This window comes from Lepidochelys kempii, chromosome 14 (genome assembly GCF_965140265.1).
Source record: "Lepidochelys kempii isolate rLepKem1 chromosome 14, rLepKem1.hap2, whole genome shotgun sequence".
NCBI classification, from domain to species: domain Eukaryota; kingdom Metazoa; phylum Chordata; order Testudines; family Cheloniidae; genus Lepidochelys; species Lepidochelys kempii.
Window position 1 is genome coordinate 22,387,782 of NC_133269.1, and position 26,305 is coordinate 22,414,086.

Consider the following 26,305-nt stretch of genomic DNA (forward strand, 5'->3'; position numbering starts at 1 on the left):
TTCCCACGCTTCCTACATCAGTGATTTCCTACTAAACCGCATCCAACGTGACATCGCTAGGTCAGAACATGATCCCTAGGCTGGGTATCAAGCTGGCACCCGGGTCACTCTGGGGCCTGTGCCCTTGGGGCGCTGTGTTCTGCTGCTGCCATGATTTTAGGAGTTTCCTGCTGGGGCTGACGTCTCTCCTGTCTCCTTTGCCCGAAGGGTCTCTTCAGGGTGGCTCCTTCTGCATCCAAGTTAAAGAAGCTCAAGGCGGCTCTTGACTGCTGCGTGGTGGACGTGCAGGAGTATTCAGCAGACCCCCATGCCATTGCAGGTAAAGGGCATTGCCACCTAGGCTTTGGTAACAAGATTATGTGCTACTCTAGATGATCCTCTTCCAGTGGAGGATCTCCAAGCAATGCGCACGCTGTACTGGACTCAGCCTGTGCAGTGGGAAGTCCTATTGCCTGAACTCGGTGGGAGGTTTTCCAGCGGAATCATTTCTCCATCCGAAAGTGCGGACTCATTGAAAGCAACATGTGTTTGTGGAAACATGTCGCTTCTGATGGCATTTTGTTTAGTAAAAAAGCAGAGTGGAGCTTTCTGACGCAGTCAGGATGCAGCTTTTTGATTGGCCATTTTGAAATGACTTTTTGTTTCCGTTTTTTAAAAAAATGATGGTTAAAAAGCCGAAATTGGAGCAAACAGTTTCAATTTAATCAAAATGAAACTTTTTGAGCTGAAACAATTTTTTTTCCAGAATTTTGTTTCATAGGAAAATTTGGAAATTTGGGGGAGAGGGGGTTCTCCCATTTCAGAATGGAAAAAATTTTGAAATGGGAGAACGACCCCTGAAATGGAAAACCCATTTTCCTCCAAGCTGTATTACTGTCCCATGCAACTATGCATTTGTGATCTGCTGCTGTCATTTCTGGGCAACAAGTAAAGAGACAGGGCCCTTCTGTAGGGGCCTCCCATAAGGGTTAAAACTCAGTCTGCTAGGGAAGAGTCTTTTGGTGTTTCGTTATATAGTTTTTTGAGTGACCTGTTCACTAGAGGAAAGTTATTAACAAAGAGTCTGAACTCTATTGCCCTGTTCAATTCTAAGCTTGAGGAGAAAATTAGAATCGTTGAGGAGCCTTATCAATCTGTTAACATCAAGTACTGATTTAACTCTAGACATAGGTAGTGTAAAACAATTGTGTTATGCTTTAACTGAATGAATGGACCAAATTGTGCTCTTATGCTACTGTAAATTCTGGAATAACTATTCTGGAGTTACATCCAATTTACAACAATGCAGGAATAAACTTTGGTTCATTATCTCTTCACTTCAAAAATATAACAAATGTATGAAAAACAAATTGAGAAGTATAAATGTAACCATATTGGGCATTAAGGAGGAATAGGAAAAATTGTGGATTTGTTTGATGCCAGTTTGGAAATAAAATTTGTCCTCTCCTTAAACACTAAATACATATATAAATTATACCTACTAATGTCAGTGCTTCTAAATCTTCAGTTTCCCTTGGAGACATTCGTCAAACTATTCTAGCGGTCTCTATTTTCTGTGCTTGTCTACGGTCCTGTTCATTGCAGTTGAGGACGAAAAAATAGTTTTGGTCAGAATCGTTGATGAATCCCCAGGTTCAGACTTTCCCTGATTTATTGTGATGAACAGATTTGCCAGTAAATGTTACATTTAAAAAAATAAATCTAAATGCTAGTACACACACTGTGCTTATTCTATTTAGTCAAGTTACCGGTCAAGCTAAAGCAACTCAAATACAATTGTAATAACCATGAGACGCTCCGAAAACATGGTGACGAGTGTGGGATGGGTGGATCGATAATTAGATAGTTTTTTATTCTTTTGTAACTGAGTTTCCAACCTGGATGTTACCAATTCTGTTGGTGAACAAGAGGGTTTTTGAATGAGGCCCCCTCCTTACTGGCTTGCTAAATATTGATTTGGTTTGGATAAAACTTTTTGTATTTGCGTCCCTGGTGGGCTTTGAGGCCAAGTTTTTCAAAGACACCTGGATGATTTGGACTCCAAATTCCCATCAATTTTAAGGAGACCTGGGCGCTCACATCCCATTTGCCGCTTTTGAAAATGCCATAGGTCCGTATGGTGAGATACCGTGGAGTGTTGTGACAGTCGTACGCTTCCACAGCGTTAAGATGATGTTCCTTTCTTGATCCAAGGTGGTTTCCCTTCTCTTTCCAGACCTGATCTTGGGAGGTTCTGAGCACCCTAGGCAGCAGTAATGGCAGTTGCAGGGCAGTCCCTCAGTGCTTTGCAGGATTTGTTCCTCAATGAAATGCGGGTCTGATCTTGCTCCCATTGAAGCCAGGGATGTTGCTCAGTCCAATGTCACGGGGCAGAGCGAGAACAACAGAAATGGTGAATGTTTGACAAGATTATTAGGATGTTAATTGGTTTTCTTGGCTTTGATTGAAATCACAGTAATGAGGCTGCTGGGCAGAACATACAGCCTGGCCTTTGCGCTTCATTGAAAGGGCTAAAGTCCCATGCCCAGAGACCAGCCAAGATTCTTATCCTTCAACCCAGGAAAGCGTCCTACTTTGGTACTGACTGGCCAGTGTTCCCTTCTGTCTCCTAGGGGCACTGAAGTCCTATCTCCGAGAGCTTCCAGAGCCTCTCATGACCTTTGAGCTCTATGACGAATGGATTCAAGCTTCCAAGTGAGTCCCAAACGCACTTTCCTTTGTCCTTGGCCTCATCTTCTTCCTCACCACCCACAATGAGCAATCAAAAGTGCTGGAGTAAGCGGGGCTGAAATGCGTTCTACATACAGCCCCTATGGAGAGGCATCTTCCACGCTGGGAATTGCAGAGCCGCCTGCTGAATGACTGTGTCATGTACCTTCGACCTCTCACCTGTTCTCTGCCCCTGCCAATCCGGCTCGCCAGGGTTCATCCAGAGACTGCTCAAGACAATCTGAAGCCCAGGGCAAAACGTCAGTGTGCTGCGCCCGGCAGTGTCACAGGCCCGTCTACAGGAGAGCAAATTGCAGAGCACTCAAACCTGTAGCACTCTAGCCGTCCCGTGTAGACCCTCCTGGTGCAAACTGAAAGGTACCTAGCGTGCATTAATAGAGTCCTGTTTGAAACAGGATGACGTCAGCACAAAGTAGGCACCAGCAGGGTCTGCGGCGTTCAGTTAGAGCGCTACGTGTTCGAGCTCACTGCAGTTCATACCCCGTGTAGATCGGTCTGCAGAGCTGTGTAGCTTCTCCCAGAAATCTGCCTCTAGCTAAAGCAGCCCTGGGCTTCCTCTCACATCCCAGATGCCTCAGCAGCTTCAAATCACTCCTGATGTTTTCACCTTTGGCCCCCAAATGTGGAACTTTTCCCAAAATTGCCCCCGCTCAAGGACGAGGACGGGCAAGCTGGAGTCCTGGAGCAGTTTAAAGTGTCAGAGCTTTAGAGCTTGGCATTCAGAGTCCCTGCAGCGCTAGAAACAGGTGCTTTAGCCCATTCGGAAGGTGAGATTCCTGCTGGGAGAGGCAGCGTGCATGTCTAGCTCTGAAAGGGCAAGATGTCAGGCCGTAAAGTCGTGGAATTTTTGGGTCGTGAAGAGTTTTTCTTTAGAGGCTTATATGGACTCCCTCTGAATCCTGTGTAGTGGGGCTGATGGTAATCTAGCTCTGCAAGGGGATGGATGTGAAAATACAGGTGAGGTCTCCATGGCTGTGGAGCTGGTACCAGTGTGACTAAGGGATGTGAAACTTCCAGAGGAAGGATGGTCTAGTGGCCAGGTGACAGCCTGAGGCTGGATCTGAACTCTGGTATCCCCTGCTCTGCCACCGATTTCCTGTATGACCTTGGGCTAGTCACTTAGCCTCTATGTGTTCAGTTCCACATCTATGAGATGGAGATGACAGCACTGCTCTGCCTCAGAGTGGGGCTCAGAGGAGAATACATCAAAGTTTATGAGGCGCTCAGTTCAGTAATGGTGACCGGATAAGCACCCAAGCGCTTATCTACATGGCAACCTTCTGCTTGCTGCTACTCGAAAGTGCAGTACATCAGGCTGTCCTCCAGGCTTCGCACTGCACTCTCGCTGCATCCTCACGGGACCCCCTGCCTTGCCACACAGTAACTTGCCATGTGGACAAGCCCAGAGGTAGCTAGCTAGACCCTCCCCGTGACGTGTCCACATAATTGGGGTGACGTGTGCATGGATCAGAGATAGATTAAGGATAAATCAGGCCCAGATCAACAGAGATATTTCTATACTGTTTCCTTCCATCCACTTCAGTCCCCGTCTGTACACAGCCTCTGCAGTACTGTCTTGGGGATTGCCTTGCAGCCGGCCTCTGTGTTTTGTGTAGGGGATGGGAAGTAGGGTCTTGAACTGAAAGCAGATTGCCCTTGTCATAGAAACTCTCTGGGCCCTGGAGCAAAGTGCAAAGGGATTCGTTCCCTTTGTGGAGGGGGTACTGGTACCTGAGCCACTGGGAAAACCTAGCCTCCCCCAGCTTGGATCGGATCAGTTCAGAGCCAGGGCTCTGGTCATCCATGGTAGCACCATTGCCCCTCTGAAGGACTCACTCGCACTCAGCAAACGTTCTCACAAACTTGGTACCTCCTTCAGAGACAGGGCTGAACTGTGGTGGACAGTCAGGACCTTGCATTCATTTTTGGACTGCTCTCTCCTTCAACATCTGAAAGCGGCATCTCTGTATTCGCAGCAAATGCAGAAATGCACTAGTCTTGGGCATCTGACCAGGCAGCCACTGTAATCATGCATTCCCTCCTGAGGAGGGCAGGGCTCTGGCTGAGTTGGTGGGCTGGAGGCCTTCCAGCTACACTCTCAGTCTCTGATGGTACCATGCAGGCCTGAAGTTTCTCTCTAAGCACCCGAAATAAATAATAAAAGCAAGGCTGGGCTCAGGCACCAACATTCGCACTCGCTCTCTGCACTGGATGCCCCCAGGCTGGGAGCGTTCAAATCTGGAGGAGCTGGCTCTGACTGTTAAATGGCAAGAGCCGTTTGCAAACTCAGGATCCCGGTTCAGATTTCAGATGCGTCCCAGTTCTCTGGGCGTTTGGATCTGGGGCCTCATCTCTTCTCAACAGCTGAGCACTCAGCGAAGCGAGTGGCCCAGCCGTGTGGCGAACTGACCAACTAATCCCAAACTACACTTCCTTCCTAGCATCCAGGACCAAGACAAGAGGCTGCAGGCCCTTTGGAATGCCTGCGAAAAACTGCCCAAGGCCAACTACAACAACATCAGGTGAGCATATGGGGCAGAGGGCTGGGTCTACATGCAGAGTAGCCAGTGATTTCACTTCAGGTGTAATTTTTAAACCAGTTTTATTAAACTGGTGCCAAAGGCTGTGTGGAGACTCTCACAGTGTGGTTTGAACCAGCCTTATTTTGGTTTAACTTAAGTCAGTTAATAAGAGCATCCCATGCCCACTGGCAAGCCGGTGTTCTGGGTCCCCCCGCTGTGCCCAGTCCTCAGAGGATATGAGTCCATTACAGCCCCAGGAAGGGAGCTGTAGCTCAGCCTGTAGCAGCTTGTGCTTTTAGCTCTGGAGGTCACGAGCGCACTCCCCGGGGTGTAGGCCAAGCTGGCGGCTGTTGCCCACACCACCGTTTGCACTGTGGTAACTAATTGGTCTAAAAACCAACTTCAGTTAAACTGGTGCCATTTTCTTGTGTAAACAAGGCCTTAGCGGGAGGGTGGGAGCTTTTCCCTCCTCAGGCGCCTGCCTAATGCCCACTAATGTCAGTGGGATCTCTGCATGCTTAGCAATACAGGCCCCACCGTGCAGGCAGTTGAGCTCTCAGCTCCCCTTGAAGTTGGGGCTTTCAGCATGTCCCCTAGCGAGCACTGCTGCAATAAGCAGGGAGCCTGTCTGGTCCCCAGGGGATCTGTTCTGGTCCCTGCACTTTCAGATGCTGAGAGAGGGGGAGCTGCACCTTGTTGGGAGTGGGGCTCAAGTAAAGTTAGCCACTTAGGTCAGAGCCTGAATGCTCCCAGAGCGGGCCCAGGGCTCATGTCCCGCCACATCCCAGTAATGAGCACGAAGGTCTGTGGCGGGGGAGGATCGTAGGGCCCCCTCGCCCCCTCATCCAGCCTGCTTGTGAACTGAACTTAATCATGGTGGAAAAGCACCAAACTGACTTTCCGTGAGAGGACGACAGGCAGATCGCCGTGGGAGTGCGGGGGCTAGCTCCCACCTGTGCCCTCTCGCCTTTCCTGGCCTGTGGGAGAAGGGGGATGGGCAGTGGAGACCAATTTCTCAGTCTGCCCAGGATCATGCCAGGGCTTCTTCACCCTGCTCTCCTGCGCTGGCCGTAGACCCTGCACTTTGGGCCACTTGCCTTTTAATATGGGTTGAGCCCTCCTCTCCTAGTACCCATAGAGCTAGCAGCACAGGGGATGGGGTGGGGGGGAGTCCCAGATCAGGGCCGCAGGCCCAAGCAACCCTTCACAGGTCACAGGGGCATTGAGACTGGGGACACCTGCCACAAAGTGAAAAAGGTACCTTCTCTCCCGTGTTGTAAGATATTTCACTGGGGATTTTCCAGGGAGTGTGGCACCCAAGTCCAATTGTATTTCAATAGGATTTGGGCACCTAACTCCCTTAGGCCCCTTTGAAAATCCCTGCCTTACTTTACACTAGGAGATACAGTGATTAATGAGGAAAACCCTGTAAACTGGAACTCCAGGCAGTTGTTGGGCAGTTCCCCCTAGATCAGGACAAGGTGACTGTTGACTGTAGAGATGTCCATGCTCTCGACACAGAAATTTGCTTTCCCCCCTGTGAGCCACCATCCTCTGAATCTGCCAGCCTTTGGGGCACGCTGCACGGTGCCGGTTGCCCAGGCTTTGGGAAAAGGGCACTTCCAGGGCGGGTATATCAGCTGCTAGGATTTAACCGTTAGCCCCTGAATAGGATAGGATTTCCTGCTGGATTTCGTTTGTTACCAAGTGCTGAGACCCCGGGCATGATCTGATCGTCAACCTTTATGTTCTTAGCAATGAAAATCAATCAGGCTTTGTAGCTAGCCACAAAGCCTATTTCCTAGCCTTACAGAAGGGAACTGGTGGTGGTTAGAGAGGGAGGCTGAGAGCTGGGACCCTGGATTCTCTCCCCAGCTCTGCCCCAGACTCACGGGATGACCTGGGACAAATCACAATGGGATTGTGAGGCTTCCTGCATGTCTGAGAGCCACTTCGAGCCTCTCAGAGGAAGGACGCTGAATGGTTGGCAGTGCAAGGATGTTGATTTCATGGTGGTTTGCGGCACTCACTGAAGTATTGACCTGGAAGCTACCTCGAAAGAGAGAGGCCGAGGCACCTCGACTCAGGGAATAACCTGCATTCGGTGCATGGTTTTGCTGTGAATGTCGGGTGCAGAGGAAGGCAGTTGTGGGGAACATGCGCTGCACCCCACAGGCCCAGGTGACACTCCAGCCTCACCCTCTGCCTCTTGATCGCCTCTGCCAGGTACCTGATCAAATTCCTAGCAAAGCTAACAGAATACCAGGATGCTAACAAAATGACACCAAGCAACGTGGCAATAGTGCTGGGCCCCAACCTCCTCTGGCCTCAAACAGAAGGGTAAGTGGAGTCCACCGGTGCATGTAACAGGGTCCCCTCGGTGCCCAATCCACAGGGGATATGTGTCTGTTACAGCCCCTGCTAGGGACCCTTGACATTTTTGCTCAAGCTGTAGCAGCTCAGGCTTTTAGCTCTGGAGGTCCCCAGTTCACTCCCCGGCGTGCTGGCTGAGATGGCGGTTGTCACACAAGTCCTGGGGAAAGCAGGATAGAGCAGCTCCCAGGGGTGGGTGAGACGGGTGAACGGGTGGTTGCTGCTTCTGTTGCTGTTCTCCTTCAGCCCCATTGGCTCCTTAGCTGAGCATCCACAATTCCTGCTGAAGTCAGTGGGAGCTGTGGGCGCTCAGCACTTCTGGAAATCAGGCCACTTCAGTATGGTGTGTTTTTTTTTTAAAATCCTTTCCCTAAACTTAGCTAGGACCATAGGTGAAAGCACATCCCCTGCCCCATAGAGCTTGACAGTCTAACGGCAAGGCACGCTAACGTGAGGCACAAGTGGCTGTTCCAGCGGAGGGAGGGGGAAGGGGGAGAGTTTAATCTGAGAAGGAAGGAAGAGTGGGTTGGATGAAGAGGTGGGTTTCCAGGGGCGAGGAGAAGAGGGGGTTCTGGGCCTGTGAGGACAATCAGACTGCCCCATGTGTCGGGGGTAGCATAGACGGAGGCAGAAGTAGGGAGGTGAAAGGAGAGAATTGGGAGGAGCAGAATCACGGGTCTTGTGTAAATCGATCCCTGAAAGTTCTCCTGGCTCCTCTGAGGTGGAAGGTGCTAGACATGTGAGAACATCGTCATAATGGCTGTGTTAGGGCCTCGACTTGTCACAGGGCTGGGTTAATTTTCTAACCATTGGCTACCTGGCTGCTATGCCTGGTGTTACCCTATTTACTGTCTGACATCGGGCATGTCTGCAGACGGGCACCCCAGCGCCAGAGTGTAGCTGCTTCCTACGTGGACAAAAAGGCTTTTTCCATCAGTGTAGTTAAAATTCTTCTGTTGACCGAACCACGTCTGCACCTTGGGTTAAGTCAGCTTAACTATGGCACTCACAGTGTGACCTTTTCGCAGCCCTGTGCAGTGTAGCTAGGTCGATCCACATTTTAAGAGTAGGCCAGGGCTCTGTATCAGTTCTGAAGGGCCTCTTTCCAGCCTGGAAGTGGAAGCGACCAGCTGTCTGGGTGGTATTGGGAGCATTTCCCAGCATGCCTTTCTGGGGTGCGGTGAGAGTGGTGGGGTGCACCCAGGGTAGAAAGCAGCTGCTGTGCCGCTAAACAGAGCAAGCGGGGCACACTCAGATCCCCAGAATGCAGCTGTGGCTCCCCACTGGAGCACAGCGGCTGCGCAGTTGCCAAACCTGGCAGGCACATCTGGGTAAAAGGCAGCAGCAGAGCTGGCGAACAGGCCATGGCCTCTTGACATCAGAGGTCAGTGGAAGGCTAATACGCAGCAGCAGCCCAGAAGACATGGAGTCAGGCAAGCATCCAACCATCCCTTCTTTTGTGTTGGCCTAAATCCTTCTTTATGGTTAAATCAAGAAACTGGAGGCTTAATTACAGTCCATGCTTCCAAGGGCAGCAGGCTGGGGAAGCCGCTGTGCAATCTGTTCTTGGAGATGCCCTGATTGCAGTAGAACCACGTGAGCCCGTATCCCTGCTTGCTGCATGCTCAGTTGCTCCTGGAGCATGGCCCTGCAGCTTTGGAGCTAATGGTGCCCAGAGGAAAAGGAAGTGACGCCATAAACGAATGCACAGTTGGGTTCAGGCTCCTTTAATAACATGATCCATAAGCTGACCACTGTTCTTGCCGTGACGGCGATGTCCCTACGCTGTGGCTAATGTCCTGCTGCATAGAATTACCCCGTGGGTCAAAGTGTCATGTTGGTAAAAATGTAGGAAACTAGTGGAAATGATGGGCCAGGTTCTCAGCTGAGAGTAGCAGCAGTACAGTGGAGCTCTGCTGATCTACGGCAACTGAGGATCCATCCCAGAAATGTCACACTCGTTAGAAAGCAACATCAGATGTGATGTGTTCATTTAAAAGCATCTAGCGCCTGAGAGAAGCGCTTTAGATTAGCAAGGTAAAGGGAGGGTAGCGAGACGAGGGAGGGGAGGCAATGGGTTAGTGCACTCCTGGGGCTGCCCCTCCAGGCATTTGCAGACCTGCTGAGAACTGGAAAAGCTGGGGGGACGGGAGGAAGCTGCAGGGAAGAACTGAGGAGCATCGGCAGAGCTGTGGGAGGGCGCAGGTCTGTAATACCAGGCTGGCTGGAGGGTCCCACTGGACTAGCAAGGGAATTGCCAGGCACTAGCAGAGCCACGTTGGAAGAGCAGGGGGACCGCGTCAGATGTGGCATGTGTTGGCTTCGGCCAGCGCTTTCAACCATCACGTCTGTGAGCCCCAGCCATCACCAGTGCTGAGCTGCTGCTGCCGCCCCCCGTGTGTTGCAGAAACATCACGGAGATGATGACGACGGTGTCTCTGCAGATCGTGGGGATTATCGAGCCCCTCATCCAGCACGCCGACTGGTTCTTCCCCGGAGGTAGGCCGTGCGTCTCCCGCCGGGCGCTGCGTGCTTGCCCTGGTATTGGAGTGGGGAGGGAACATAATGGAGCCGGCCCGCCAGCGCTGAGCCATGGGGGATGGGGGACACAAGCATCCATTCCACAAACCGGCTTGGAGGCCAGTGAATGGGAAAAGGCCTGGACGGTCTCCATCCACTTCCTGGTGACCAGGCACTGACACCAGAAAACCTGCTGCGGCCACTGGCACTGCTGGGCAGAGGGGCCGGAAGCTGGGTGGGGCGGGCCCTGCAGATGGCCCTCTCTCGCCCCGGGGTAGGGCTGGGGCCTTGTAGAGAGAGCTGTGCGTTGTCACTGCGCCCGACCTGCTCTGTGATTTGGGCTGTGGGGCCGCCAGGCCTGCACCTGCCCCAGCTCTGCCCTCCGACTCCACAGCTCTGGTGGCTTAGGAGGGGGTTCTTCCTGCTTGGCCCCACAAGCCCCCTGTGCTCCATGGCCCCGGAAGGCCAAGTTACCTCGGACAGAATCCAGGATGGAGCGCAAGATGGCTTCACTCCAGCCCAGCCCCCAGTGAGACACGTCTGTGGAGCTAGAGAGAGACCCTCACTGCTCCTCCGGCCCACTCCAGCCATCTCTCCCCTCTAGCTCCTTACCTGATGGCTTATAGTCCCTGTCCCTCATGGAGTCAGCGGCTGGCTGCCCACAAGGCTCGTCCGTGTTCCCAGTCACTCCTCCCACCCCATCAGCAGGCTCCCTGGTGCTGCTGGCAGTGGGAAGGGTTCTGTGTCTGTACAGAGCCTGGCACAATGGGTCCTGGCCCACGGGCGTGCTCCTAGGCACAACTCAGACTAGAAATAACAGCGATAACCCCTCACTGCCCAGAGCCCTCTGCCTAGTCTGGCTGCGAGGAGATGCCCCCGAACAACACTGTACCCTCTTGCTTCCCCGACCAGACATTGAATTCAACGTGACCGGGAACTACGGCAGCCCCATGCACGTCAACCACAACGCCAACTACAGCTCCATGCCCTCCCCTGACATGGACCACTCCGACCGCAAGCAGCACGACCAGGCCCGGCGCCCCCTCAGCGTGGCCACGGACAACATGATGCTGGAGTTTTACAAAAAGGATGGGTAGGGCCTCTTCACTTCGTTGCCAGGGTTTGGTTTTGGTGTAAGTCTGTTACAGTTGTATGAGCCAGAAGAGGCCGCGCCTGACATAGCCTTGGCTGGGAGATCTGCTTGGGACAGGGGGGCCATGGGCACCGTATCCTGTAGCCTCCGCACTGGTGAGCTCGGATGCCTCGCTGCCTTGTCACTCCCACCCTCCCCTGCTCCTGACCCCTCCACCCTGTCCGATCAGCTGCCTTTGGGCCATTTTAGATGGGAGCAGAGCCATTTCCCCTCCCCCACCTACACCCCCACCCCCAGCCTGAGGGAAGTCACGTTGGAAAGACAAGCTCCACCCAGAGATGAAGGGTTGGGGCAGGAGTCTCTGGAGAGCCCACTAAGTGGGCAGTGCTCCCGAGCCCTCGTCCTGCAAGGAGCTGGCTTGGAGGCGCCGGAGTGGGAGCAGAGGGTGTTCAGTGGGAAGCGGGCCTGCCATGAATTGTTAGGATGAGTTTTCATCACTGGGGTGTGAGAGGCGCAAGCCAGGCGTTTGGGTCTAGCTCAGCCAAGACCAGGGATCCCCAGCCTGCTCAGCAGAGCCTTTTAAGGAAGCCATTGTCCTGCCTTGCTAGTTGTTAAGAGTTCCTATGCACTGATGCGCAAACCCTAGAGAAACACAGAGTCCATCCCTAGCCCGCCGCAGGCCGTACCCATGTCACTGAGACCACATGTCTGGCCTGAGGAAGTCACTGCAGGTTCAGGTTTGGGAAGGAGTTGGGCAGTGCCCTTGGGGGGTGAGGGAACAGTGAATACTAAGTAAATGTCCAGGCCAGCCCCCCGAAGCTATGGGTCTGTAAATGGACCTGCCCTGGTAGGTCTCCAGGGGCTACCGCAGTGTGAATGTTCCATGATGGGGATTCTTTGCACTTGATCATACCTAAGCACTTCCTAACAATTAATTAATTTGTACGTTTCCCAGTGAGGATGGGCAAGTGTTTTACTCCCCCTCCCCCCCTTACAGAAGGATGAATGACATGAAGTCAGTTGGGCCATGTCAAGTCAGCGACAGAGCTGGGAAGAGATCCCAGGAGTCCCGACTCCTCCCCCGAATCTCTCGGTCTAACCACTAGCAAGCCACCATCCCAGCTTTAGTGTATCTGGTGAGGAAAACAGCCCAGCTGTGTGACAGCTGAATTGGCCAGCTCCGTTGGCATGCACCCCGGTCCCTCTGCAAATCTCTGGGCAGCATTTGCATTTCCCTGTGCACATGGTGCAGCGCAAGCCCAGGAGAGTGGGTGGAATTGGAGCAGAAAGGGCACGCATGCTGAATCAGATTGGGAATATGGCCCAGAGCCCTCAAGGAGCGGGATGGAGGCGGGTGAATGTGCACAAGGTGCTGCCCGTTGGAGTTGTGAGTTAGCAGCAGCCATACTGGAGAGGCAGGCTGCTGCCTGCCTGGATGACAGCAGCCTACGAGTCAGGATTCTCCACCACCGCAGGCAGTCGGGGATCCCTGAATCTCAACTTTCCAAGCCCCCCGGTGTGCAGGGTCTCACCCACCAGAGACAAAAATCAAACCTGAAACATCTTAAAGAACAACTTCTCTCCCTCCCTCCCCACTTGCACACAGCCCCGTCTCCCTCCCACACATTTTGCACTTACCAAAAGTTCCCATCCACTGAGCAAAACCGTCTTGTGTTTGCAGAATCCTCTGAAGTTTCTTCCAACGCCTCCTTTTCCATTGAACAATCTGCTTGTCCTCCTCCTGCCGTAACCAGGATTCAAAGACCTGTCCTCCTTACAGTGTTACCGTGGCCCTCTAAACTCCTGTCCAAACAACAGTTGCTATACCCAATGGAAGCTTTTAGCCTTAGTTTTCTTTTACACTAATACTTGTATGTTTCTGTCCATGCAGCCTTAGGAAAATCCAAAGGTACGGTATCCTCTAGTAGCCACTGGACCCTTTTCAGGCCACCTGTGTTCTGAACACCAAGCCAGAGCTGTTCCAGTAGGCAGTGAGGAAGCCAAAACTGGTTTTTCAACATTTAGTGATGTCAGGAGGCAAATTCTGAGCTGGTTTCTCCCCCGGTGGATTGGTTTCATGGGGTGTAAGCCCATGCCCAATTTGGTCCGATTAGTGCAATTGCCTTAAAAGTCCATTGCACTTTCATAACTTTGGGAAAAAATAAGGGCTCACGTCCTCTTTTGGAGTGATTCAACAGGAAGCTTCTCCAGCTGGGAGGAATACAACAGCGTCACTACCCGGAATACTCTCCTATTCATTTTGGCTTCTAATGGCCCACTCAAGTTTGTGGCTGTTTGGAAAGACCTCACAGCAGGGCAGCCATTTCCCACTGCCACCTTTGTAGTGAAAACTTTTGCCACACACTACAACAGGGCTGCTTGCACAGCCGTCCTCACCTTCCCAAAGGTTGTGATGGGCCGCAGCAGCTTCTGAGCAAAACCAACAAGATCTCGGGCAAGTTGTTACTTTGGTAGCAATCTCTCTTCTGGTGACACTATTGCTCTCTGCAGGGTTGGGAGGGGGCCTGAGCCAATAGCCAAGCCCTAACTTTGATCCTGACCAATGGAGCCTCCGGGCAATGCCACTGACAACGAAGGCATGTTTGGAACCTACCTACACAGTTCTTCCAGGACAGTTCTGACCCTCTACAACCCCTGCTGCCCTGCAAGTTGAATTCCACTGAAGAGCAGTGGGGTTCCCCAGTATAAGAGAATTTTTTAAAGGGCCAGAACTGGATCTCTTCCGAAACAGGTTAGGCCAATCCTCCACTGAGGGTCCTGCACCAGTCTTGTGTCCCAGTGTTTCACGAGGAGCCGTTGGGCTGCACTGGTGCTCTCTGGAAGGAAGGCTGCCAGGATCTGAATAAGCTTTACCAAACTGGATGTAGTGAAATGTTTTTTCTCCCCTCTTGCTGCAATCTGTGCTTTATTTCTTTGCTCTGAACCTTACTTCCGAGATGGTAAGGGAGTGTCTTTGTGTTCCCCCACTCAGCATGGGCGTCAGGGTGATGGACACATCTTGGGTGGCCCGCAGAGGCACCACCATTGTTCGAAAAGCGTCCTCCACCCCGCCTGCCATGCAGCCCCCCGCGCCGCCTTCCGATCTCGCTGCTACTCCTCAGTCACCAATTCCTGAGCAATCTCTTGATATTTCAGCTACTCCCTCCCCTACTCCAACTAGCTTCGGCTTCCAGCCAGGAGCCGAACGGACAAGGTAAGTCCAGGCGGCAGCGACTGCAGCTGCCGCTGCTGCTTTATGTGGCCTTTGTAAACACGCCTAGCTCCTGCTCACCTGCATGTGCCCTTTTGATTTCACGCTTCTGCTTTCTGGTGTGTGTGAATCCAGGCACAAAATAATCCCAAACGGTGACCACCCAGCAGCCAGGAAAATCCCTGAGCAGCCTCGGCGGAAGTGCTGCTGGAAAATGCCATTTCCAGGCTGGCTGGAAAGACAGACGTTTTTTCAAAAGCAGAGACTGGATGCTCAGGGCAAATCCTCCCTTATCCACGCTGCAAATCTGATGGAGATTCTGCGCTCGCAGTTCATGCACCTCACCCACAGAGGGCGCTGTGCTAGGAGTCCCCTATGGAGCACTCCCGTGGCTGGGCGAGCAGGAGACAGGCTTCAGGCTGTCATGTGGGAGCAGGTAGTGCTAACCTAGCGGTCTGTTTCATTGGCCCTGCCTTTCAGTTTTCTCAGTCCTTCCTGCCATTCCCGCTGGTCTCCCACAAACGGGCATTCCTTGGCCAGACCGATCCCCCACATCACCCCATTCCGCTGGCTGGAAGGAAGATGATGCAGGCACTCCTTTTGGGGTCTGTTACACTATGTGGGCCAAGCACAAGCACACTCTAAATTACACCAGCACCTTGTGCTCTTCTAGCCATCCTGTGTCTCTCCCCCTCCCACCCCACCCCCTTTGCACACTTGGGTGCAGATTGTGCACCTGGAAAAAAGCTGGATGACTGTGAGCAAACTTTGCAGCCAGTTTCGGAACCTCCTTTGCAAATGTGCTTAGCCCTGAAATGTCTTTCCCCAAGCTCATTCCTGACTAGAACATCCTCCCACGGAGAGGGAACGTTCACTTCCAGTGCCTCTCTCAGAAGGCCCCGGATTTATTTTGTGTTGGGGGATTCACACACTGCTTCCCGGCGGACAGCCGGAAAACAAGTGAGGCTGTCAGGTGCAGTCACCCGCCTGCGCAGGGAGTGGGGCCGATGTGACTCCTTCGTGCTTCCAATCTGTGCTTCCTGCAAGTATGGAAGTTAGCTTCTAATGTGCTGCATTCCAGGGGGCTTCCCAGCACCCAGCCAGCTCAGCATATGTGCCAGAGAGATTTGTGATGAGCCCTGGCTATCAGGTGGAGAGCTTACACAGACCCCATCTCTTAACATGAGCCACCCTGACACAGTGACTGAAAGCACCAAAAAAATCAACTGTCCTTGTGCAGATGCTCATCTGCTCCAGACCTGGATTTTGCTCCGATTTTTGTGCACCTGTTGACAGCATTTCTTCCCCATCAGTTGTTTGGTAAATTATTAAACACTTGCACATGAAGGGCCAGAACCTGATCTCTGTTACATCGATGTAAATCTGGAGCTTCCTTGTTCATTGCAGTGGAGTTACTCTGGACGTACACTGCTGTAACAGAGACCAGAGCCTGCCACGGCTCGCTCACTCATTAGCTCCTATCGTTGTGTTGAATAGCCACGACCCACAAGTCCCATGGCCCCTAGTTCCACTGTCTGCGTTCGCCTGTCTTGTGTCACAGTGTATCTCCCAGCTGGTACATTGCACCTGCTCCTGTCATAATCTGAATGTGTTCGTTTTCTTATTCCCTGACCCTGCTTAGACGCCTTTCTCACATGTCAGTGTCCTTTCTGCCTGACTTTATGCAGATGTTACAGCATTAGCCTCAGTTCCCAGGACTATGTAAGTCTGTTCCCCTCCCCTCCCTGAGAGCCAGCCTCTGCAGGAGACACACGGAGGGCACTTCCATCCCTGTGGGTGGGAAATCTTGCCGTGTGCTCTCTTTCCACTTCCATCATGTCCTGCCTCCCTCCTGGTGCCCTTTCTTTATAGACTGGTGTTGTGCTAAACAGAGATCAAATGGGGCGATGCGGATCCAGGGGCCAGGCGGAGGGAGAGGAACAGGGCCGAGAAGCAGACCCCTATAACATGAAAGACATGCAACGGCATTAGAAAGCGTTCCATGCTTCCCTGCCCTGCTCCCCCAGGGGAGGGCTCTCCTTTACCCAGTGAATGCATGTTCAGGAGTTTGGAAAGGGGGTTTAGGTGTCGCCCTTTAGGGCATCACCACTGCAGACCCTTTGACACTTGCCTGGCCTTCCATTTTGGCACAATGCCCTGCTATTCTGACTATACTCCCTGGCTTGGGCCCTCTCTTTGCCACTCCTGCCTTGCCGTTCTCTAGATCAGTGGCTCCCAGCCCCAGGCTGTGCCCTTGGTGCTTCAGGCTTTGTGACTGGCACCCTGGGCTACCCTTCCCTCCTGTTATGATGCCCTGCTGAGCTAGGCCCCAGTGAAGAGCCTCGGCCCGCCTCCTGTTCAGCCGTGGGCACCCTGGCCTTGTGTGGCCCTCGGGTGGCTTGTGCAGTTGTAAAGCCAGAGTGCAGCCACGACTGGGTCAGGTTCGAGCCCCCCAGGGCCACAGAAGGGTGACGGTGGGCACAGGCTCCAGCCTTAGGGCCAAACTCTGGCCTCCGCTTCCCCAGAGTAAAGCCGACACTCTGCAGGTTTCAGTGGCGCAATGAGTCCATTGACCCGTGTAAGCGAGCTCAGACCCCAGCCCCAGGGCCGTCACCCCAGGAGGCTGGAACCCACTGCTCTGCCCCCCTGGTCCTGCCTCCCTGCGGCAGACTCTGGGCTCAGTGTTTCTTGTGGCGGTCTTTGTTGTTGTTGTTGTTACTCTTCTTTGCTTCTCTGCCAGCCTCGCCGCTCCGGGTGGGTTTCTCCCTGTACCAACACTTCTGCTCTTGTTTTTGTCTGTCTGTCTGTTTGGACATTTTGCAGCACGGATGATGTGTCGTCTAGTTGGTTGGAGTCCTGTTACCACTACCCTTCCCCCGAGGACGACAGGCCCCCCCCTTACCCTTGCTATCAGCACCTCCGCTATTACCACCCCCAGGCTCGGCCCGAGGCCCCCTTGCCACCCTACCGGTGGTCGGGGCACAGCCAAACTCTGCCTCCCCGCTCCTCCTCCTCCTCCTCCTCCTCTCCCAGCCCTCAGCCGCTTGACATTAACTCGAACCCGAAGCCTTGCTTCCTGCACCTCCCCAAGCAGAGCTCCCTCACCGAATCGCATGCTCTCGAAACTAATCTCTCCACCCTCTCCATCAAACCCCCACTTGTCTTAGCCAAACCAGACCCACCTGGCGCTCCCTACCTCTCCCTTATGTCAGCCTCTCCCCCCTGGGTCGGCTGCGCCAGCGACAGAGGAGCCGGCCTGACTAGGTAAATACCTGTGTGTTTGAGGATGAAAGGGCCATGTGCGCGGCAAAGGGTTCAGAGCCGTCGGCTCGCCGTGCACTGCGGCGACAGCCACCGGGCAGGGACAGGTCCCATGGCCCAGGCCGAGCCTTCTCGCCCCAAGAAGCTGCCATTGCGTGGGTCAGCTCTGGGCAGCTCGTGAAGGGGGCGGACGGGGCGCTCTGCCAGGCACTGCCACCTTCCCATCGTGTCCCAGCCTGTTTCCCACAGAGCAGGGGCGCAGGGCCAGCCCTTCCCCCACCCGTGACAGAACCACGAAGCAAGGAGCGTCACAGGCCAGGTCACACCACTGTTGATCCAGAGCAGCTCCCTCGACCCAGTGGTGCCCTCGTGAGCCAGTGGGGTTAGCCGCCTCTGCAGTGCAGGCTGTGAATGGCTGCTACCTGGCCCGGGCAGCTTGCAGTTACTCACCCAAGGAATCCCGGTGAGCCGTTATATCGCTTGCTATGCTGCCTTGTCCAGAGGTTCTTTGCTGCTAAGTGGCCTGGACCCCTCTATCCATTTCTTGGCCATTGCAAGTGAGCGCCATAGCTGGGGATTAAGAAATGGACTTGAGGCGGAAGCTTTAAAAAAAAACAACCCAAAACCAATCCCCACGACAAGTTCTTAGATGCATTGACTTCAAGGCCAGCAGCATCCCTTGGGATCAGCTACTCCGGCCTCCTGTATCACATAGGCCAGAGAACTGCCCCCAAATAATTCCTAGAGCACTTCTTAGCAAACAGAGCTCCCTCTGGAGGAGCAGCCGTTTGTGGGGGAGGGAAGGGGTTTTGTTCTGCTCTGTCTCAGCTGTATGCCATGCGACTAGGAGGGCTGCAGCATCGCTTCATGCTCTCATTGTGCTCCGCCTGCTTGAAAAGACGTACGCATGTCTTGAGTCCAATGTGTAGCGCGTCTCTGGAAGCACCTTCTGTCGGGAAGGGGGTTGGCTTTGCCAGTGCGAACGGCGGCTCTTAGCGAGGCCTGCATGCCGGAAAACAGACCAGAGTGCGAGGAGTGTGAGCCAAGTGACCCTGGGCTATGGGGCAGAGGGAGGTCCATGGGGTGGCTTCAAAACAAAGGGACTTACATGTTTTCCTCCTTGTTCCTGTTTGTTTCTTTACAGTACTTTAAAAACCAAGGAGCTGTCGCCTGTGTCTGGGCAGAAAGGCAGCCCAGGCTCCGGTCATGTGGCCCCATGTGGGAGCATGCAGCAGGTGGCCAGTCCCACTCAGCAGCTGTCCACGGAGCAGAGCCCTCACACGCTGCGCAAAGGTATTTGCTGCTTTCCCAGGCCAGGCTTAATGTAACCAGTACAAGATGATGAGTGTAATCAAGTAGCAAGCTTCATGCACACACAGCCAGGCGTGGGTCGTGCCCTCTAGCACGGCATTCTGAGTGTGCGTGGGCGCAGATTGTCCGGTGGGGCCATTACTGTCTCAGGGATTTGAAGGTATGTTTTCCTGGTGCCTGCAAAGGTGGTCTTTCATGTGTCTGGATCTCCACACTGTCCAGCTCACAGAAGGACTAATCATATGACCATCTGGTATTTGCATGCACCCTACTTGCCTAGCGCTGGATTTCTTCCAGCGATGGCCCTGCGTGGAGGTGACGAAGGCCAGCTCTCTGGTAGAAGTCCTTTGCCGGTGTATCTATACAGGCAAAGCACTCCGAGTGTGGATACACTGTAACACGCGCACACACAAACACACACATGCATGCATGCTTTGCTGGTAAAAGTGCAGTTGTGTTGGTGCAACTGCGTGGCACAGCTCGGTTGGTCAGGGATCATGCCCTCATGACCTCATGCCCTGGCTAACTGAGCTGTGCTAGCAGAAGTTTGTGTGTAGACTAGGCCCAAGACTCCTGTCAGAAGGACAATTACAATTTGGTCTGGGCCAGATCCTGGGCTGGTGTCAGTCAGTTTAGCTCGATTTAGTCAACAGGGCTACATTGATTTACACCAGCTGAGGATCTGGCTCATGATAAGACTCATATGAAAACCATGTTGGGTCTTGATTTGATGAAGGCTGTTGCTAAATTAAATGCTGTGGAGATCTCCCATGATCCCCATCTTTATGTCAGGGAAATGAGCTTGCCACTGACTGCTGGAGCTGAGGAAGACGTGATAGGTTGGTTACACTTGCTTTGTATTTGAGAGTTCTCATTGCAACCACAGACTTCTTTGTTTGTTTGCTCAAATGAAAGCTACAGATGCTCCGCAGGGGCTGCTGAGAATTCCCACCCAGAAGCAGGAATTACATCTCACCAGTTCTCATCAAATCCCCAAGCTGCCCTGTCTGGGTGGACCCCAGACACTGGGATAATTACAATGTGGGTCAGAGAAGCCTCCAAATGTCTGAGTACTCGTGCAAACCACCCCTCGGAACCTTTGGAGGTTGGTCAATAGACAACGGGTAAAATTTTCAAAAGCACCCGAGGGCCAGATTTTGAAAGGTATTTAGCTGCTTAAATATGTAGCTAGGCGCCTGGTGGGATATTCCAAATGGACTCAGGTACTGACGAGCCTTCCAGTGAGACTTGGGCTCCTAAGTGCCTAAATCACTTTTGAAAATGGGACTTAGACTCCTAAGTCGCCTCGGCACTTTTGAAAATTTTGCCCAATATGTCTTAACAAAAGCACACTCAGTACCTTGGTCAATGGAGCTTTCAGCTCCTAGAGTTCTGCCTTCCCTCCCCATCATCCATTGCCACATAGAGGCGGAGTGGCCTCATGTGAAAACGCACTCCCAGTGCTGCCATGTGAATATCACACCTTCCCTCTGTCTTCGAAAACACATCTCCACAGACCTCAGAAACTGACGAGGCTGCACACTTGCGCGGGAAGCTCCTACCTGACTGGAGGGCAGGAGTGAGCCCACGGATGCACAGTTCTCGCCGGAGAGACCCAAGGAGTTTGTTCATGGCTAATATCACCTGCTTGATTAAGTGAGCAGTCCCTGCAGGACATTGACAAGGCCTGCCTCACAAAGTCATTTTGCTGGGAAGTGGAGCTGTGAGACATGGGAGACAGGCTGGAGTTCGCATCCCTTTGCTCCTGGGTTGACTTTAATTCAATGTTCATGAGTATGATCCCTTGTTCCACTGTGTTTGGCACATCCACCATGGTCCCTGTTACATGCTGGTTCCCATCTCACAGGGGCTGTTTAAGCACAAGCCCCTTATGCCCCTCCCAGGTGCCATCTTGAAATGATCAAGAATATTCTGACAGCCACAAATCTTGGTAGATGCAAAGGGCAAAGCTCTCCACTTGGATCCCTGGTGCATATAGCGAGGACAGTGTTTTCCTGAGAATGCGTACAGGACAGGTGTATTTGCACATGTAAGGATCTGTTTTGCAGGCACAGCTGCAACCGTTGGCAGATATGGTGCTTTGTAACTGGCGTCCAGCCTGGCCCTTGGTGACCTTTCCCTAGTGTAACAGGCTGTCTTTGTGGCTATGAATAAGGAGGGGTTCTACAATCTGGTCCATGGAGAAGATAAGGGATCGTGCCTTTAGCTTGGCTAGGAGCAGCCAGAGGGGTTGGAGCTGTAGGATGAGGGTTCTAGTCCAGGTTACCTATGTGTGTGATTTGCAGAGTAATCGCACGCAGCGCCTGGGTGTATTGCAGCACCAGAGCAGGAGAGCCCAGCTTCTCACATGCAGGAGTTGTAACATCAGGTAGGTATAAGAAGTGCTAAGGACCCTGTGCTTCACTTAATGGCATCTCTGTCTCTTTTTGTCTTCCACAGTTTCAAAGAAGCTGGCTCCAATCCCACCCAAGGTGCCCTACGGCCAGTCAGGCGGTATGTCCGACCAGTCCACGGGGCAGCCATCCCCCGTCAGCCTGTCTCCCACCCCTCCGAGCACCCCTTCACCCTATGGACTGAATTACCCACACGGCTACTCACTGGCCTCAGGCCAGCTCTCCCCAGCTGCTGCTCCTTCCCTGTCTTCTCCTCCTTCCCTGACGAGCACTTTAACCAAGTCTCGACCCACCCCTAAGCCAAGGCAGAGGCCCACGCTGCCACCACCACAGCCTCCCACAGCAAGCCTGACCGGCGCTAGCCCGCAGTCCATGGACCACACCCTGCTAGATGACATGTCCCCCGGGGAAAGCATGTCCACAGGTAACCGAGCCGTTCGCTCCCTAGAGCTTTGATCAGATGCCTTGCAGGGTACAGCGAGGGAAGAGGCGAGTGCCTTCAGCTAGTTTGTCGCCCCACCAGCGAGTCTCGGTGGCATCAGTTATCCGACGAGTCGGTGTTATCGTGGGCTGAGGGGATGAGCATGGGGATGCCAGGGTCCACTGTGCTGCAGGCACTACAAAGGGAGTCAGTGCAAAATCTGACGCCGTTGGGCCAATGGAAACGTGCTCCTGGGTGTTTGGATCCAGGGCCAATATGCAGGGTCTTTAAGGTGCTTTTATTTTAAGGAGTGATGGGGACAAGTTTTAACTCTTACATCTCTGCATCCCCCCTCTGAATCCGGGCTTCCTTAGAGGGGCGATCGCTGAGAAGGCAAATACCTGAGGGTAAAACCTGCCCTGGCAGTGAGGCAGAATTTAAACGGTCAAACACCTGTGTATGAAAACACAGCTCTCTTCTACCACGTGCTGTGTTGGCAGCCACCCCACAGGCTGAGGGTCCTTAGTGAACCCTTGGTGCCGCCATCAAGCCCTGGAGTGCAGCAGACAGGACTTGTGCTAGCTGGCTCGGGTGCTCTGTTCACGGAGGCTGCAGAATAGATTTCAAAACCATGCAGGCTTTTGTTGTGACCCATCTGGTGGGATCTTCTCCACACTGCAGGTTGAGCCCTCGCAACAGCCTTTGGTAAGTCTTACAGTTGGCTCTCTCGGTTTTTTAGAACTGTCCTTACACACACACACACACACCTCTCTCTAGGAGATGCTTTGAGGCATCCCCTGAGACCTCCAGATAGGTGGGGAAGTTGATATAGAAGTATAGCATATAGTGGAAGGCAAACTGGCCCAAGGACCTCAGGATGGCGACAGCATGTAGGCCTATCTGGTGTCCTTTTGCCTGCTCTGAGAGACTGGTCCTCGTTTTGAGGTATATCTCATGACCCCCTAATGACTAGAAACGCGTTATACGTGGTTGGAAACATGGGAATCGTAGCTTTCCATTGATGTGTAGTGGATCTTTCTACTCTTGACAGTTCATGAGAGAGAGAGTATTTCAGTGATACTCTTGCATGTCCGCTGACTCCTTCACTTGTAGAACAGCATCTGTGGCCCAGCCAATCCAGTCCTGATCTGCTGGGTTGTGCTCAAAGGATTCACAAGGGAAATAATACAAATGCCCCCCTATTACTCCAGGATTGCAGAGCAGGCGATGGTAAATAGGAATGGCAGATTGGTTTGTGTCTGAGTTCTCTCCATGCAGGTTTCGGAAGCTAGTTTCTTTATACTGTAATGTATTCTATGTTCTGTTTTATGACTTGACAGCCACAATTCTCTGAACCGTGTTTCTGTTGTGTTCTTGTCTCCTTGTTGCTGCTTATTTTTGTTTCCTTTCTCCCAATCCTATGATTGTGTCCTTGCAGCTGTTTGAGGCGAGTGATGCAATATTGGATAGGTGTGAGGGGGATTCTCAGGGTAAGCTGGAGTTCCCATGCAAACCTCCCTCCTCTGGCACTTGAAAAGCTAACCCCCTAGACTGACCTCCAGCAGCTGGCTGTTGCGTCAGATTCACCACTAATTCCATCTCGCTCTCTTTGGCCTTTGCATGGGGCTCGCTGAACCGGAATTGCATGGCTTCTTGGGACTGTGACCGTATTGCAAGTTCACCAATAATTACCTTATTAGTAAACTTGTTCCTTTTGCTTCCTGGAACCGCTGGCCTTTGTTCCTGCCCCCTTTATATATTGAAATCAGTAAACGAAAACAACCCTGTGACCAGCTCCTAACCTTCCCCTCCCCTCTTTTCCCCTCCCAACCATGGCTTAGAACTGACCCGTATGAATAATTTCTCCCTCTTCCATTTCATGTATTGTTTTTCAGAAGGGATGTCATGATATTGCCGCTCTTAATTGCCTTGATTGGGTATTGATGCCGATGGTATGTTTCCTGGGGATATTTGGCATCACTAGGTGGTGCTTATTTACTCTGACCAGGAGCGCTCTGGAAATGCGCGCCGATAAAACAAACGAATAGCCTCATGCTAATGCGCTGTAGCTTTAAAAGCTCAGTGTCCTAGGCGACGAATGAGGCTTGCATGCTAGGCACATAGTATGGGACTGTTAGGCTGAGCAGCCCAGTCGATAAAAACAGCCACTGTAAGTCACTGCAGTGCCCCACCAGTATAACTCCACCTGCACGCGCAGGGCCAGCACGTCAGTGGGCCTCCACGGTGCACCAACGGATGCCCTGCACGTTCTGATGGCGTGTGAACTGGATGAGCGTGTGTCCACAGGCTGGCCTCCACCGCGGTGTTAGAAAATCTAACCGACCAAAAATCTCTCACTCCACCTAGGCATGCTTTGGACTCAAGCTAGCTAGCCTGTCGGGGGATGCGTAGGTGCTCCAGCTAGTAACGCAGTGGGAACAAAGCTATTCTGTGGTGCTAATCCAGCCACCCTGGGCAGCTCCAAGGTGTGGCTGCTCTCACTAGAGCTAAGATAACTTGAGTACAGCTAACTTGAGCTAACACTGCTCTGAAGACAAGCCCTAAGGGGCTGTCAAGGCTAGAATTTTTGCTCCTGTTTCCACACAAGTTAATTGATTGCCATTTAGCTCAGGTTAGCTAACGTGTTTGTAAATACTAGTCCAGTCCCTCCACAAACGCTTGTCCCAGGGCTCAGATATTAGTGGTTTATCTCAGGGTCCAGCCATGGGCAAGGCCAAGCATTACTAGAGCATCTAGACTAACATTTGCAAGGCTGTTAGCTAACTTATATGGAAACGGGCACAAAAACTCTAGTCTAGACAGACCGTAAGTAGCCATTTCACAGGCTGTAGTCATGACAACACACCCTGGTTTGCTATGATCTTCCCCTTTATTTTCCCAGCAGGGGTTTCCTCAAAGTCTTCCCATTACATGCTGCAGAACCTTAGTCTGATGGAAACAATCTCACAACGCTGGTTAGCAGTGAGCTTATTTCAAATACACATGACAATTAGGCCTCATTATTTCAAAAATTAAAACTGCTTAATATCTGAAAACTGGACACCCCCCCCCTTCCCTGCCTCCCTGAGGCCCTGCTCCCCAATCCCCTGCCCATGCTCCACCTCTTCTCCCAGGCCCCACGCTTGCTCTGCCTCTTCCCTTGAGGCCCCACCCCGTTCACGCCCCTCTTCCCTCTGCTCTGGGGCTGAAATGGCAGCTGCAGCCTGATGCAGAGCCTGCCCAAGAGATGCAGGTAGGAGGCAGCCCAGGCCAAGCAGGGGCTAGTGCAGGTTGATGACCCAGCGCCTTCCCCACATCACTGCTGTAACCAGACTTTTGGTGTCCGGTCAGTTCGTCTGACCGGACACTGCCTGGTCCCCTTTTCAACTGGACTTTCCAGTCGAATACTGGACACCTGGTAACCCTATCCAAAGCAGCTAAAATATAGATCCCCTCACGTCGTGTGAGCCAGCTGTACCCCTAGTCCCACTGGCCAGATATGCAAAATGGTCCAATATCTGCAGCTGCTCGTTTGGCATCAGGGAAGAGATCATCCCATGGACAAATGGCCCAGCCTTAGCGCAGGGGGCTTGCTAGGTGACTTCTCGAGGTCCCTGCTAGCCCTACAGATCTGTGGTTCTAAACACGCCTCCCTGGTTACACATCCAGGCTCTGGATAATGCTGATGCCCCCAAGAGGCATTAGTTGCACTCCTGAAAACGTGGGCCCACTCCCATGTTTAAGGCTGCGCCAGGCAAGCTGTATTCCTGTTGGCAAGGGGCGCTTGTGCGGTCACTAGGAACAATGGACCAGTGACGGTGGGAAAGGAATATAAAAATCTGGGGGCAAATTTCTGGTGGAGCAAGCTCAGGGAAGTCAGCAGGGTTGCCCTGGTGTTGGCAAGAGCAGAATTTGGCCCCTGGTATAAAATGAGCATAAATCTTCATATAAAGTGTTGCGGAAGGGGAGAGGAGGTGTGGGCGTTGTCCCACCGTCCCGTCCCTCTGGGCCGCACATCCCCGGAGCAAACCATATGGGTCTGAGAGCGGGTACTGTGCCCGTGGCATTTGCCAGTCATAACCCCTGTGGTCCAAACTCTGCTTCCAGGCCCACACAGCAAATCTCAGCTGGGATCCTCTGCTCTCTACCAGGCAGGCTTATGCAGGGCTTGGAGTGCTTTCTCTCCAGATCTCCATCTGTGCCCAGGCCTACATATTGCGTGGGGTTTCTTTTTTAACTCTTTAACTCCAGGACTTGAGTTTGCTCCTCCTCAGGGCTCCAGACTGAGGAGTAGGAGCTCAGAAAACCCAGCGCCTGTTTCTCCAATCTTTCCCTCCCGCAGGCCCCAGCCTCCTCTGGACCCATGCTCAGTGTGACCCTTCCCACTAGCCACCCATAGGTCCAAAAACGTCCCTCCCATGCACAGGTGAAGAGCTGCCTGCCTGATTC

The 26,305-nt window shown here is 52.8% G+C and overlaps 1 protein-coding gene across 9 annotated transcripts in view; it reads left to right on the plus strand.

Moving 5' to 3' along the window:
* ARHGAP44 (Rho GTPase activating protein 44) overlaps positions 1 to 26,305 on the plus strand; it is a 153,030-nt gene that overhangs the window by 122,797 nt on the left and 3,928 nt on the right. For 3 of the 9 annotated variants that reach the window (XM_073310157.1, XM_073310155.1, XM_073310158.1), the window contains 11 exons: positions 208 to 319; positions 2,613 to 2,694; positions 5,172 to 5,252; positions 7,479 to 7,592; positions 10,033 to 10,124; positions 11,058 to 11,238; positions 13,130 to 13,147; positions 14,231 to 14,452; positions 17,273 to 17,713; positions 18,855 to 19,003; positions 21,482 to 21,859. In XM_073310157.1, the coding sequence (XP_073166258.1) occupies positions 208 to 319; positions 2,613 to 2,694; positions 5,172 to 5,252; positions 7,479 to 7,592; positions 10,033 to 10,124; positions 11,058 to 11,238; positions 13,130 to 13,147; positions 14,231 to 14,452; positions 17,273 to 17,713; positions 18,855 to 19,003; positions 21,482 to 21,859 (1,870 nt within the window). Of the gene's footprint in view, positions 1 to 207; positions 320 to 2,612; positions 2,695 to 5,171; positions 5,253 to 7,478; positions 7,593 to 10,032; positions 10,125 to 11,057; positions 11,239 to 13,129; positions 13,148 to 14,230; positions 14,453 to 17,272; positions 17,714 to 18,854; positions 19,004 to 21,481; positions 21,860 to 23,294; positions 23,347 to 26,305 lie in introns of all 9 variants that reach the window. The other 6 variants (XM_073310163.1, XM_073310161.1, XM_073310156.1 and 3 more) reach the window with 4 other exon arrangements.